The 15,855-nt window shown below is 42.5% G+C and overlaps 1 protein-coding gene across 22 annotated transcripts in view; it reads left to right on the top strand.

Annotated features, from left to right (window-relative positions):
- The first annotated feature begins 3,107 nt into the window (after positions 1 to 3,107).
- AFDN (afadin, adherens junction formation factor) overlaps positions 3,108 to 15,855 on the top strand; it is a 125,783-nt gene continuing 113,035 nt past the window's right edge. For all 22 annotated transcript variants that reach the window (XM_051615272.1, XM_051615267.1, XM_051615265.1 and 19 more), the window contains exon 1: positions 3,108 to 3,605. In XM_051615272.1, coding sequence (XP_051471232.1) covers positions 3,495 to 3,605 — 111 coding nt within the window. In that variant the 5' untranslated portion in view covers positions 3,108 to 3,494. The remainder of the gene's footprint in view (positions 3,606 to 15,855) is intronic.

Below are 15,855 nucleotides of genomic sequence, written 5' to 3'. Positions count from 1 at the left end.
TTTGAGTGCTGAACAATCACAATAATGGCTTAATGTAGCTTAGTTATCTTAAGCACCTTAAAAAAGACATTGTTCAGTAAGGAAAAAATTAAAAACCATTTTTCATTAACATTTGCAAGCAAAGCAGGTTTTGTTCCATTATTTTGCTTCTCTCACCCTATTATTTCTTACGAAGTATACAATAATTTATGGAGTTAAATCTAACTCTGCCACTGGCTTCAGTGGGATTACCTACAGGAATCCTGGGCTGAACTGGAAACCCCTCAAATATGATTCTGTTTTCTCAGTATGTAAATGATAAAATTCTCAGAAAGAATACAGTGGAAAATCTAATGTAATAGTTTCAAGTAACTTTATGCAATACCATGCTTGGAAGATGCCTTGATGATAGCTCAAACACACAATCCTGTTTGTATTTTATGTATTGTTTTATTTTATTTATTTATTTTATTGTATTTTATGTGCATATTGCTTTCCATTCATAAATATATTTGAATTTTTTTTACAACTGTTCACAGGAATCGTGTCACTTGCAGATGTTTTACTTCCATTGCAATAGCCCTATGAGAAAAAAACAGGGATTGGAAGTGAAGCAGCACACATTTTCAACTGTAAACTAGCTGGTACACTGTAATTTCTTGCTTTAGCTCTCTGCACACTAGCATTTACAAGGAAATCAGGGCTTATACTTTGTCTCCCACAATACAGTGTCCACAGGCATACTGTCCAGCTGGTTCACTCAGACAGCTGAATTCCTCCCTACATTATAGTTTTTCTTAAACCCTGATGCTGTACTAAAGCTGCTGCTGTTTGACTGTTGATGGCAACAACTTGTTCTGCAGGTACAGGCAGGCCTGGTTTCTTTCAGTACTGCTTCACCATAGAGCTAATCAGCAGCATGGTCACTGCTGGTATCTGACTATCAGTAGCATTTCCATTGCTTCTGCCAGCGCATAAATAGGCTGCAGTGACTTGGGATTTCTGAGAAATGACACCTAAACATTATCAACCTGCTCCAATTCTGCTCAGTTTGAGGAATTTGTTTCTAGCCAGGCTGGAGTCTAGCTACAGTTTAGACATGCTGACTAGCTGCAATTAAAATAGAAATAAATAAATTCACAGCTGATTATATACACCACGTGGGTCCAGCATGGTGATAATTTTATTCCTGGTGCTCCTTGGCATTTGAAAATCCAGGCATGCCAGCAATGCTAAATCAACTACTTTCAGTAGCCAGTTTTCCCAGAGCAACCGCCTCTTTTCCCCAGGACAAAACAATTTTACCTATATAGCTTGTCATAGCAAAATGGTGATCTATGCACACTCTGTACGTAAAAGTCTCCTTTCTAATCCTGAAGTAACACAGTCACTGTTTCTCATCCTGTGTCTTCAACAACCCCATTTCACCAATATCCAGACAGTGCCAAGCATCCAAATCAGCACACGACTCTGCCCATGTCATCTGTGACAGAGCATGCAGCTATCTGCCTGGGTTGTGGACTGTCACATCACAGATTTGACATGGTTTGTTGATTTTTGCAGGCACTGCCACGACATCCGAAGTTCTCTGGTAGCACACTCTTTTTGGATATGGGAAAAAATCCAGCATAATTTTTCCCCTGTTATGTAAAAAGAGGTTTTTCTAAAGGTTGCTTTTTCTCTCTACACCTCTAAAAGAAATGCAGTATAGTTTTGGGATGATGGTATTATGAGAACTTGAAGTTTTGTCCCCCACTCCAAGTTGTCCAAGGGCTCTCGGAAGAGCTTTCAACACCTCCCAAAGTCTGGGACGAGAGAAACAGGATCTCTTCTGTCCTTGGAACTGTACGGCTCTTAATATGGCACAGTTACAGATGTAGGGCAACAGTGTAACTGACCTTCACCTGTAAAACCAGAACTGCTGGTACGTACACAGGAGCTACACTGCTGAATAAAAACAATAATTTAATTGCTTAATGTAGACAAGGCCTCTGAGGAATCTCTGTCTTCAAATAACCCAGCCAATTAAACTTCATCAGCAAAACCCACTCATCCAAACTCTCTCAGCAGAGGAACTTGAAATACTTTGCCAGGTACACAAAGAAGCAGCAGTATTTCCCCTTTTTCAACCACCTGAAGAAACCAAGAACGAGACACATTGAGACAACTGAATTCAAAGGTGACTGTCCAAGGACCGAGTGTCAGAGGATGCCCACACGCAGAACAAACACAACCGCTGAAGGATCAGGACACAGGGCTTACTCCAGAGGGTTAAAAACTAAAGCCAAACCCCCAGGGCTGTATTGGATTCCAGAGCCCATACAATGGGCGATGCCTCCTGCAGCCAGCTGACACATTTTGTGAGACACCACACATAAATCATGGATCACAAAAACCTTAAAGCGTATCAGGTGTATCTCCAGCTGTGGAAGTTTCTGTCAATACAGCCTTTATAGACAAATTTCTTTCACGCAGAGCTCCAGAAACCCTCCATAAACATGATCAGACGCAGCAGCACCCGAGGACGCAGCGCAGCCTGGCGCGGGGGGGCTGGGGGCCGCAGGCTGGGCGGCCAGCACCGCACGGCCCCGCTCCGCAGCGGCCTTGACCCGCTGCCCGCCCGCCCGCGGCCGCGCAGCCTGACCTCTGCCCGCGGCAAGGGCGGGGAAGCGGGGGCATTCCCGCCAGCCCTGGCGCGGAGAAGCCTCCGCCCGCAGGGTCTTTGTTCCCGCGGCTGCCCAGGCCCTTTGTTGCTGCGAGCGCCCGACGGCGGGCCCGGCGCGGCAGCCCGAGCCGCGGCAGCCCGAGCTCCCGCTCCCGCTGCCGGAGCCGCTGCGGGGCCTCCCCCCGCGCCCCCCGCGCCGCCGGGCCCTGCCCGCGCTGCCCCCCCCGCCCCCCGCACCAACGGCCGCCGCCCCTCCCCCCGCGCCCGCCGCACCTGGGCGCGCGCCCCGCCCGGCCCCGCCCCCCCGCCCCCCGCGCCGGAGGGGAGGGGGCGCCCCCCTGAGGCGCGCGGCCGCCGCCGCGAGGCTGAGGGCCGGCGGGAGCGCGCGCACGCGCCCCGGGAGAAGGCGGGCGGGCGGCCGGGCGGGGGCGCGCACGGGACGGTGTGCGAGGCAGCGGGGAGGGAGGGGAGGGCGCTGCTGGGGCGGAGAAAGGCGGCAGCGGCGGCTTCGCTCGGCTCGGGGCGGGCGAGCGGGCACAGAGGCTACCGAGACAGGAGACACAGCGGCCGCCGCCGACTCGGGGCATCCTTCCTCTTCCTCCTTCCTGCCCTTCCCCCGGCCTCTTTCTCTCCCTCCGCGCTGTCCTCCGGCGCCGATCGCTACCACCGACGCGATCCCGGGGCGTTTCCGAGGTGCCCGAGCCGGCAGCGGCTGAGGGGAGAGCCGGCCCCTCCCCTCTCCAGCCGGGACTGAGGGACCCCCTGCTCCGTCCCCGCCTCCGCCCTTCGCCGGGGCTCGGCGGAGAGGGCCCGGCCCCGGCTCGGCTCCCCGGCGGCGGGCTCCGCGAGGATGTCGGGCGGCGGCGGCAGCCGGGAGGAGGAGCGGCGCAAACTCGCCGACATCATCAACCACTGGAACGCGAACCGGCTGGACCTGTTCGAGATCAGCGACCCCACCGAGGTGAGCGACCCCGCCGCGGCCCCCCACGCCCGGCCGGCCCGCCGCGGCCCGGCCCGGCCCGCCCCGCCACCCGCTCCGGGCCGCCCGGGAGGTGAGACACCGCGCCCAGGCCAGGCCGCGCCCGCCTCCGCCCCGCGGTCAGCCTGGCCGGCCGGGGGCTTCGGGCACAGGCCTCCCCTCGCTCTCCGTTAACGAGCAGCCCGCTCTGGTCGCGGAGGAGGCTCCTCTGCTCGGCGGGGAGGACCGGGAGGGAGTGTCGGGGCCCTTGCGGTGGCCGGAGTGGCTCGGGTGAGAGCAGGTTGTAGCGGGCGGGGAGAGAAAGGGAGCGCAGGGCCGGGGCCCTCCTCTCCTCCCCGCCTCCCCTCCCGCGGGCACATGCCTGCCCGATCCTGTGGGACAGACGGCTCCGAGGCAGGAAACCCTCTGGGAGCTGGAAGGTGGCGAAAAGGGGGCGTGTAAGGACGGTGATACGGGAGCTCATCCCCCCACTCCCAACCCCGAAAGGGGGTTACCTCTGCGGGCTTTTTTTTGTCTGTCAGCGACTTAAAACAGAGCCGAAAGGCGTCTGGTGGAAGAGAAGGACTGATAAGCCTGCTGGTGGGCTTTTTTTGTTTCTTGTTGCAGCTGCTTTTTTGTGTCTTCAGACATTCGGCTTTGTGCAGAAAAGGCGCCTCTTGCACAGCGACCTGCGCTGTGCTCCGGCGGCTCCCCGGGCCGCTGGTGCAGTCTCCGGGGTGGCTTTCCCGGGGCGTGACGGGCGGGAGCGCTTTGGCTCGCTGTGTCTGAGGGCTGCCAGCCTTCGGTGTAAAGTAAATACCAGGAGCGGGCTCGTAGTCTTGACTTCACATGCTGTACCGGAAAAACACAGCGGGTAATTTCTTCCTAATGAAATGGGTGTTTCTGATGGCTGAGGGAAGCTGGATTGTGTGGTGTTGTTCTTTTTTTTTTTTCTTTTAAAAAAACAAAAAAGCCATAGTCAGACCACACCCTACCGGTGCCCCTTGTCATGTTCCCTTTGGCTGGTTAGTGCTGTGTGTCTGGTTTGAAAGCGGCGGGGCCGGGGGGAGGGCTGGGGAGGCAGGTTATAGCCGTGTTTGTGTGTGACAGCGCGCTCCCTGCTCCCAGGGTGGAGGCTGATCATGTGCGTGTTCCCGGCGAAGAGGAGGAAATTCACACTTGCTCTTGGCCTGGCCCTGATCCTGGTTGTTTATTAACAGAAGAAATCAGGTTGGCTCGTTCTCGGAGCTTGTTCCTGTTTCTGCATCCAGGTGCTGACTGCTAGGGTAGACACAAAAAAAGTCTTGAAAGCAATTGAAAAATTATTCAGTCTGTGATAACTTGAAAATAATTGCTTTGGTTATTTCCAGTTCTGATCGTTGCAAACTGTTTCTTGAACGCCAAGGTGAGGGGGTTTTGTGACTGTTTCCGAAATCTTGCTATATTTATCATAATTAGAGCTCCTTGCTCGCATTGCTTAGGTTTTAACAGTGTCGCTGTTGGCTGACAGTTACTTTTTCAAGACAGGGGACTGACGCTATAGTGAAAGTGCCTTAATGATTGTATTTGAGAATGTAGCACAGTCTGGAATTGCAGGTTGGCTGCTAGCTGTCTGTGGTTTATTTTTGTCAGAGTAAGGCTTTTGTCTATTCCAAATACGTTCCAATGCCAAACTGTTTTCTTTGTGTTTATGGAAGATTATGCTTCTGTAGTTTTGTTAGTAAGTAGTTTAACAAATCCTACAATTTTTTAGGTCAGCCGTACATGTTTAGCATGATTAACTAGACTTTGCACAAAAGCTACCAGTTTCATTATAGTTAGATTAAAAGAAGGAATAATTTTACTTGCGTTAGTTCCAGACTTCTGCAGTTTAAGCCTCTGAACCTGTATAGGAGCATTACTTACCACTGTCAACTATGGTGTTTATTGAACTACTGCTAGTAAAAATGAAGTAGATGCATCTCTGAACATCTGAGCTTTTTAGACTGCTAGTTTTTAAAATGTTTTATAAGACTGCAGATGCGTTTACAACAGACTGGCAGCAGGTAACAATGTTATATATAAGTAATATTTCCCTTCCAGATAATTACAAATACAAATATTTTCCTTTTTTTCACCGTTACCCCGAACTGACCCAAATCTGGCAATATTTTCAACCCAGATGATGGTGTGATTCACATGTGTGCTATTTATCAGCTTAACTGAAAGCCCTTTTACTAGACTGCTTGAGAGCTGACAATCCTCTGTTGTTTTCCTTGCTTTTCCAGGCTCAGATTGACCATAAGGCATGCCTTGCTTATTTTATTGTGGGGGCTTCAGCAAGCGTGGCATCTGTGAAGCTGCGGTAACCTGGTTGTGTCTTACACTTGGGGCTGCCTGAGCTTCTTTAACTGCTCAGACATGGTTGTCAGCCCACTGGGTTAACTTTGCAGCAAGCACGTGCCCCTACTGCAGACAGTCACTCGAGAGATTCTTGTTGTATGTATCATGTTTAGGATAGTGAGGCTTGATGGCTTGTAGTGATTCTTCAAGCTTTTATTCAGTGTGAACAGTCTGGTTTAAGTAACTTATCTTTTAAGTTTCCTATATATAGAGAGAAGGATTTTCCAGAGTAGCTGATGACTTTCTTAATAGTAGGGTTTCAGAGAGATTAATATATTGAGAAAAGGAAGAGTGAAATCTATTGTAAATTGACTAGAGTTCTGATAGTATAGCTTAGACAGTGACAGTGAAAGGTATTCACATGTGACCTGTGGTGTACCTTTGTGTTAATTTGAAAGGTCTGCTTCTTTGGTGAGACTCTAATTCCATTGGTTCCTCAACATTTTAATGGAAAGTGTAAAACGCGACATGGTTTTGAATGTATAGAGTAGGATTTTGGAAACAGTTTAAATGTGTGGGTTTTTTCCAGATAAGTTTTTCTTGAAACAAATCAGTTTTACTTCCTATTAATATTTCATGGTGTAGAATAGTCCTAAGGGATAAGAGATCCACTTGTTTTATTTGCCTCTTTTGGGAGTTAGGCACAAATTGTTTCTTGAAGAATATTGCATGTAAAGTAGTGAAAAGCAAGACCCTTAGGTAGATCATATTGTAGAATTCAGTTACTAACTTTTTCCTAACTTATTGTGTGATGTGAACAGTTAACTAAGTCATTCTGTGCTATTCTTCCCTGGCAAAATGGGGATGAAGGGAACTTTCTGTTCCACGCTCAAAATTGAATATTCGTCTGTCTGTATACCAGACTTCTTGGAAGTGAGTGTTTCTTCTCTTCCTTTATACTTTCACTGAGGTCACTTGTGGACCCATTCTTGAGAGTAAGGTGGTAATTTAAACTTCCTTAGGTGTTTACCTATTTTAACACTTGTTGCTGTTCTGAGAACTCGGTTAATAGTTTGCATTCTTTTAATTCTGAAGATGTTTTTATTATTCAGAATGCAACTGAGAGAAGCTCTGTGGCTTGAGAAGTTTATAAATGAACAAACCCAAAATTCTGGCTTTTAAAGTTTTACTTAATCCCAGTTAAACTGTAGTGCTGTCAGGAGTGATGCTAGATACAGACCTTTGCTAAATAGCTCTGTAATGCTTCTACTAATTTGAACTTGATTAAGCTTCACTGAGTCTCCCTCAAATGATGAGGCAGCTTTATACTTTGCAGGTATAAAGAAGATATAGAAGGTTTTTGGGAAAACCCAAGTTATCAAAAAAAGGAGTAAGTTTGAATAAATATTTGGTAATAGATGCATAGAAATAGAGTTGTTCAGAAGCTTGTAGATAATAAATGATTTGCATTTATGCATTTTTCGCCTTTCTTCCCCTCCAGTGAAAGCACTTGCTGGAATTGTTTAAAATAACTGCATATGGATGTTTTGGGGGAGAGCATGGAATGCACAGGCACTGTAGACTAGGGTGCTTGTCACTCTCAGGTGGAATAAATATAAATCCTTCTGAAAGCATTCGAGATGTGTTGGTTTAAGGTGACATACATGAACTAGGCATTACAACTATTGTTGATCTTGATGTCAAAATAAGGTTTCATCTTTAATGTGTGCTTTGATAACTGTATGAGAGGAAGATAAACAGTGCTTTTCTGAACATAGTTTGTGGGTTTGGAAACTGAATTGCATTTAATTTTTTGAGAAAGGCACTTTTTAGAACGGCTTTTTCCAATAGTTGCTCATGTTGCCCAACAAAGATTGTTGTCATAAACATTGATCTGTTGTGGTATTGTTTTCTGATGGAGAAAGCTCTTCTAAACTGATCTAATATACCTATGTATTAATAACAGTAAAAAGGTCCAGTCAAAAAATTTGGAGAAATATCATGTTTTGCATTAAGAATAACTACTAATAGAGTATTTAACATTTGAATGGCTATAGTTTAAAACATAAATATTTTTGGAAACTCTTTATGGCTATTAGATTTATTTTGTTGTTGTTGTCTGAGAAGTACTGGTGTAGGCTTTGCAGTAAGGTATTCGGAATAATTTCAGAATGAGGGGTTATTTTGGGGTTTTTTGATTGGTGTGGAGTTTTTGTCTTTTATATTGACTCCCCCCACATACTCTTCTGGTGTTACGTGTGTTTGGTCTAGTCAGAATGCTTTACATTCTTTTTTTCACTGACTTTAAGTACAAATAAGCAATCTAGGTATGGAAAATATTACACAGTACACTGGATGACAGGATGTTTTAAAACTGATGCCTTTTTTTGTCTTTAGTCTTTGGGTTCACATTTGATTCTGGTTCTTTAAGGGTTGTATGGAGGACTGATACATGACATAAATTTTTTGTATTTTCAAAGTAGTTATGCAAGCTTGTTATTTAAATCTGATTAAAACAATAAAAATCAGGAATCTTTCAGAAAGCCACAGAGGATTTAAAACTTATCTGCATGGTTGCTCACCCATAGGCTTTTAAAAATCTAGTTCTGAGACTTTAAAAGGACTAGTGTTTTAAGACTGGGATTACCAGTGACTATGCCTATTGCATTACCAGTGAAACTAGTAGTAGAAGTGCACATTTGGAGGTAGGAAAACATCATATCAATGGTAAAAGTGCTTGTGCTTTCTGTAGACGTTAGATTCTATAGCTTGCAAACTGTAGAATCTCTGCAAACTGTATGGGTATCCAGAAGCTGATGAAAGTATCTGAAAATACTGTCTTTTTAAGTGTACCGAACCCAAGATACGGAAAACAAATTCTCTTTGCAACAAATGTTTAAGGCATTATTGAGACAGTCTGGAAAGGTGTCTTGTAATCTTTAAGGACTGGTGTCTGCATTTCTTAGTGAGTAGAATGTTTTCCAATAATTACTACCAGTATGCAGGCACAGTTCAAGAAGAGGTAAAAACACTGAGTCTGTAGAGTTCTAATTCTGCATTGAAATGGCTGAGAAAGGAAGTCATGTACACAGGTCTGCTCATTTGCATCAAAAGGACTACTTGGAGACCACTTTTCCTTTAACTGAGTAAAAGGGAATAGTCTGTCTTTACAAATGAAATATAATTGCTACTCTCTGGAGAGTTATAAGAAGTTTGAATTAAGATTTTTACCACAATCTGCAGACAACATAATATCATGAAAGTATTTATAGGAAGAAGCTTTATGCTGTGCTTTTAATATTCCTTGTGTAAGTTTTTTCTTGAGTTAGTGGCTAATTAAGTCCATACAATTCAGACATACTGGCTTTAAGAATTCCCTCCTGATGTGTGAATCTATTCCCTGCCTAAAATGCCTTTGACAAGCATTATTTTTCAGTTGGAAAAAACCCCTTGTCCTCTGGACATTTTAGGGATTTACTTTGTTTGCACAAGTGTGTTTTTTCTGACAAAACTATTTCTCTTCCAAAAAGGTTAAAACAATGAATGGAATGCACTTTTAGTATTTTCAAGGAAAACATTGCTTTATAATTAAGAAAATTTTGCGCTTGTCTGTAAGAAATATTCATCTAGACGGGGTAAGAAAAGCTAAAACTTAAGTGGAAGGTGTTAAAAATTGAAACAAACTGGTTTTTGTGATAATTATGTAGATCTTGAGAAACCACTTTGTGTCAATATTTGAGAAGATGGTTTTTTATAAATGAATACAGAGATTGTGTAGCTGTGCAAAATTCAGAGTGTTGTATAGATATTCTGGTTTCAATCAGTGGTTTTGATGAAGGTGGAACAGAAAATCACAGTGTGAAGTAACAAACTGAATGTTACGATAAACACAAGTGACAAAAGTTAGCAGATATTCCAGGTAAGTAATGGAGGATTTGCTCTGTCTTTCACAATGAACATCACACTAATGGAAGCATCTTCTGAAGTGTATTTGAATAAAGCCTGACTTACGTAGTTCTTGATTTGAGGGGTCTTTTGGCTGTGAAAAATAGCTATAAAATATATTTTGAGTGATGCTCATTTTGGTGAATAGATATGTATTTTGCTTTTAGCTTATGAAAAGGCCTGTTAATTTCTTCTGTTAAGGTTATGTTGATTTTGTAGGTCTTTTCACCTTGCAACATTAATTTTTACATTAAAAATCATCTGCTGGCAGTAAAATGCAGTAATGTTTTAGGAGGATAAGTTTTTTAATGGGATATGAAATCCCAACAAATGAATAACTTTAGTAACTGTTAAGCAATGCATTTACATTAATTGTGTTGGTTAAGTGTTTGAGATGAAGTGGGCAACATGTTGCTTTAGGTCTAGCTAATAGCAGAGTTAAGAACTGCTGAAAAACAACTAGTGTGGTGTTTCAGCTGTCTAGCTATGTACATCAAGATCTGAAATGGTAAATAGTGTTGAACACAAATCTCCCTGCAATTTTTTCGAGGTTTGTGTAAAAATAAGAGTACAACATATTTATCTTTCCAGATGGAATCAAGATCATAGAAAGTGAAAATTCCCAACGAGCACTGCTTTTTCTAACTTGCTGAGTTTCCTTTGTGCTCTCTTTTTTTTTCTCTGCTTATTCATTTTTGTGCATCCTTTTATGCTCCTCTCATTTTCAAGGAAGGAAATGTAAACTTTACTGATTTACATCAAGATGCTCCTATCCTTTTTATTATTTGATGAGCAATCAAGAATGTGGCAATTGAAGCTAAAATTTACCGTAGTAACACTAATTATTAGCATTTCTATTCAATTCAGTGGTGTCTGTAAAGCAAATGTTCTTATCTTTTATTTTCTTGAGTTGTTGCTTAGTGTTTTCTGTAGTCAAGGTGTGTATCAGAGCTGGCTTTTCATTTGTATTGGTTTATCTTTATGATTAAGGGGCTTAAAAGTAGTCTTAACAAACTTTTTTTTCTGTCAATGAATGCTATCAGGATAAACCAAACTAGGTGTTAGTTTTCTGTGTGATTGGTTGCCCTCAATCATCAAATTGCATTTTTGCCTTTCATTGCTGTCTTGTTTGATTCTCTAGTAAGACTAAAAAAATCTGTTTTGATGCAACTCCAGTGTTCGTTGCTTTTTTCCCCAGAACTCATCTTTTTTGCTTATATGTTCTTATTCTCAGTGACTTTTACTTTGTTAGGTAAACTTTGTGCAGCCATTTTGTGTAATGCTTCAGGATTATGGTAATCTACTTCTGTTACGTGTTTAGCCTAAGGTTCTCAACTGGTTAGTGTTGTCATATGCTGTATTTAATAAAGTTTTCTAGCGCTGCTTTCTGTGCTCTGATGCTCACCTGTAAATTAGACCCTTTGCTAAACTCGTCTTGATTGTCTTCTAGCTCAGGTATTCTTAACAGGCAACCATTCCTCTGAGGAGTTCAAGGCCAGGTTGGATGAGGCTTTGTGCAGCCTTGTCTAGTGTGAGGTGTCCCTTCTCATGGCAGGGAGGTTGGAACCTGATGATCTTTAAGGTTCCTTCCAACCTTAACCATTCTATGATTCTATACTGCATTGATTCTTGTTTCCTTAAGAAGAAGCCATCTGTCTAGACACTGCTTTCTCAATTTCTCTCCACTCTGAGCAGAACAGAGCTCTTCATTGACCTGTTCTGTCTTGGACAATTTTGGAGTAGATTACTAATTACTTCTGGTAGTGTCTTTGGAGTATGAATCCTGAAAGAAATACATTGTTAGTTGTAACTGCAAATGAATCACTAAGAAATGTAGATAATACTCCAATACACACATTTCTTATTATCTTTGAATTTGAATCATAAGAATAGTTTGTCCATGTCATCTGTTCCAGTCAAGAGCAGAAATTGTATTTCTAATTTTACTTGTGTATTCCAAGACTATAAGATCCAGTAGACTTAAAAATTAATAGCTAAGAGTTACTATAGTGATTCTTTTCAAGTACATTAGAGAACCTACTGGTTTGCAGTGTAATTGGAAATTGAGTACTTGTTTGATTATATGACTCCAGATGCCATGTCAACTCATGAGTAAATATTCTGGAGTAGGTTTTGTGTAATACAGCAGTAGTTGCTATAGAGTGGTGGTAGACTGAAACAAAAGTGACATTCTATGTTAATGGCTCTGGAGTGGGGTTTTTTTGTTTTGTTCTATTTGTTCATGTTTTTATGGCTGCTTTGATATGTTGTACTCTATTGGATCTAGAACTAAGGAATGTGAAAGCTCACACAGTAATTTACTACCTAGTACCGGATTACAGTTTCTGGATGAACTGTTTTAAGGCTTGGAAAGGTCACAGAGCAAACCCTTCTGGGGACAGTCACAAGTCAATTCAAGGATGTAATTGTGAAAAGCCAACACGGATTTACCAGGGACAAATCGTGCTTGACAAACCTGATCGCCTTCTACAACAAAGTAACTTGCTCAGTTGATGGGGGCCAAACAGTGGACATCATCTGCCTGGACTTCTCTAAGACTTTTGATACAGTCCCCCCACAACCTCCTTCTGGAGAAACTGACTTGTTATGGCTTTGACAAGTGGTCTGTGCAGTGGACAGGGAACTGGCTGACAGACTGTACCCAGAGGATGAGAGTAAATAGTTCCTCCTCAAACGGGCGATTGGTCACAAGTGGGGTCCCCCAGGGATTGATATTGGGCCAAATGCTGTTTAACATCTTAATAAGTGACCTGAATGTTGGGATCAAGAGCACCCTGATTAAATTTGCTCATAATACCAAGGTGAGTGGAGAGGTTCATGCTCCAGAAAGAAGGGCCACCCTCCAGGATGACCTAGACAGATCAGAGGAGTGGGCTAGCAGGAACCTTATGAAGTTCAATGGGGAGAAGTGTAAGGGCTTGCACCTGGGAACACATAACCCAGGAATGCAGTTCAGACTGGGGTCTGCCTGGCTGGAGAGCAGCCCTGTGGGAAGGGACCTGGGGATCTTGGTAGATAAAAGGCTCAACAGGAGTGAACAGTGTGCTGCAGTGACAAAGAAAGCCAGCAGGATGCTGGGCTGCATCAACGAGGACATCACCAGCAGAGATAAAGAAGTCATCATCCTGCTCTAGTCAGTGCTTGTGAGACCACACCTGGAGTATTGTATTCGGTTGCTCTGGACAGGATCTAGAGAAGAGCACAAGGAGGATCAGAGGACTGGAGGAGCTGCCATATGAGGAGAGGCTGAGAAAACTGGGTTTATTCAGCCTTTAGAAAAGAAGGTTTCGGGGGAGACCTTACAATGTTCCAGTACTTAAAGGGTGGCTACCAAGAAGATGGAGATTCCCTATTTACAGTCACATGGAAAAGACAAGGAATAATGGGCAGAAGTTGCACTTGGGGAGATTCCAGTTGGACACAAGAGGTAAATTTTTCACTATGAGGACAATCAAACACTGGAATAGTTTCTGAAGAGAAGTAGATTCCACCACATTGGGCAGTTTTAAGTCTCAGCTTGACAGGGTTCTGAGCCATCTCATATAAACTATAGTAGTGCCTAGAAGGTTGGACTGGATGATCCTTGAGGTCCCTTCCAACCCGGCATTCTATGATTCTATGAGTTGTGTCCCAGGGCATGGCTGAATTTGTTTTACTCAGTAGCGAAAGCACCTTTATAATGGGGAAAAGTGAAAGAATGAGTTGTCTGGCAGCAGTTTATTTGGCCAACAAAGTATGTTGCCCACAGCAATATCTATGAATGAAAGTTGAGATGCCTAGATTTTTCAAGTACCCCATGACCTGTTTAATAGAGCTTTCTCTTGGCAGATGAGTTGTCTTGTCAGTCCACTCTTGAGTATTTTCTTACAGGCAGATACAAAACTTAGTCACAGTGTCATGTTTTTTACTCATATATGGTATTGCTCAAAAAACCCAGTGGAAGATCAGACTCCCTCTTGTTAATGAAGATTAGTGGCTGTTGCATAGCCTACAGCTGGGCAGAATTGTTCAAAGAACAAACCCTCTCCCAGTCACTACAACAAGAAAAGTTCTTCCCTCTGCCCTCCCAGAAGGTGCTCTGCTTTGATAAATGCATCAGCTTGAAATTAAAAAGGGTCCCTCAACTGTTTTGTTGTTCTGAATTTTAGTAAAACAATTATTCCATGCTCTTACTTTAAAAATATCAGGACAATGTTGTTCATGATGTAGTATATTCCTGGACAGGAAGATGTTTATGTGGGAACAAACTACATTGTATCATGTTTTGTTTTAGAAAGCTTTGCATCAATACGATGGTCTTTATAATTTCTTTTATGTTGAGAAATCTGGATAAATCTGTCTTATATTCACTTTTCATGTATAGTTTGGTAATATTTACTGTGTTTGGATCATATCCAGACATTGCACACTTCTTGTAGAATGCTGGGTGTTTTGCTAGGAAACAGGTACATTTTTTCCATTTAAAGTGATAGCCTTACTCAACGTGAATAGTACTTGTTTTCAATGTAGTCAGAAGTTTTAAAAAGAGTTCTTTAATATTTAACTGTGTTTATTCTGGCTATTGAAAGACTGGGATAGATTGTTTTCATATCTGGAAAAGGAAAATAATTTGAAAATTGTGATGAAAAGACAATGTTTACTAATGCAAACAGTGCTCAATTCTGCTAATTGGTTTTGGTGGATTGCCTATTATGTCTAGTGTTTGCTAAATAGTGAGGAAACTCAAAAGTGGAATTACTTAAGATTACTGCGTTTTTGTGATCTAATTCTTGAGCTTTGTTGAAGCCTTAAAAAAAAAAAGGCCAAACAACTGTTTACTTCGTCAAAAACTGGTGAAATGCACTAACAAAGCCCTTCTTTGTTCTGTTTAAGAGATGTATTGGAATACTTCTGATAAAATCTCCATAAATCCTGAAGTTGTATCTAGTATTATAAGACTGTTTTATTTGTTGCCATAGTACAACAAGGACTATTTCAATAAAGTAATATGCTACGACTATAACAAAGTGTTTTCAGGCAGATAAAGATGGCTATGTTTGCTATTAAAAAAAAAAAAAAAAGAAAGAAAAAAGAAAAAAAGATGAAGTGATTTTATGCACTGACTATTGGGATACTCACTGAAGACATCTATGCACATCTACAGACCTAGCCATCCCAGTCTGATAAAACAGAGTCCCAGGAAGTGCTCAAGACAGGAGCTGGGTTTGCAGTCTGTCTCAGGTGTTCTAGCCGTTTAATAGGAAAAAAAATGTGAAAGAAGAGACATACTTACGTCTTTGTCCTAGAGCCTTTGTCAGGATTAATGCTAACAAATCTGGTTTTCTGTTACCTTCTGATTTCTGTCTGTCTGTATATAGCTTTTGACTGAAGTTGACCTGTAAGTAGGCTCTCTGATGATCTTGCAATGTTCAAAATCCTAGTAGAATTTTCTGATGTGGTAATCAAGAAAGTATCTTAACAATCTGATACTGACTCAATATCTTGAGTATTAGTAGTTCTGAAGGAGTTGCTGATTCTTGTTGGAAATAAATTGTTGCAGCCTACTGCAAGCTCCAGAATACTTTAGTTTCACACTTTGCTTTCTTACCTTCATTGAGATTTATCATAAACTCAGAAAAATCAGTGCATCAAACTTGTGAGAGATTAGCCAAATTTAAAAACTGCCTTCTAAAGTAAAATTCATTCATCTTGAGTGATAAATGCCAAGTGGCAATGCAAAGCTTGGATAGCATTGTACTAATGTGCAACAGTCATGTACTGAAGCAAAGTATGGAAGTCTGAAGTTGTAAAAACCTATTGAAACTCAGCGCTTGCCTTAAGTGTCTGTCTTATCTTCAGTGTTCCACATGTGCCTCCAGGTCTTTGAGCATCCTTGGGTTTATGGATGCTCCTAAATATCCATGTACATCATTATAAATGTACTGGCTTAGTGTTCTTACTAACCTTTCCTATGTAGAACCCTTTC

This window comes from Apus apus, chromosome 3 (genome assembly GCF_020740795.1).
Source record: "Apus apus isolate bApuApu2 chromosome 3, bApuApu2.pri.cur, whole genome shotgun sequence".
In the NCBI taxonomy this organism is placed as follows: domain Eukaryota; kingdom Metazoa; phylum Chordata; class Aves; order Apodiformes; family Apodidae; genus Apus; species Apus apus.
This window is presented reverse-complemented; position numbering and strand designations above follow the sequence as displayed.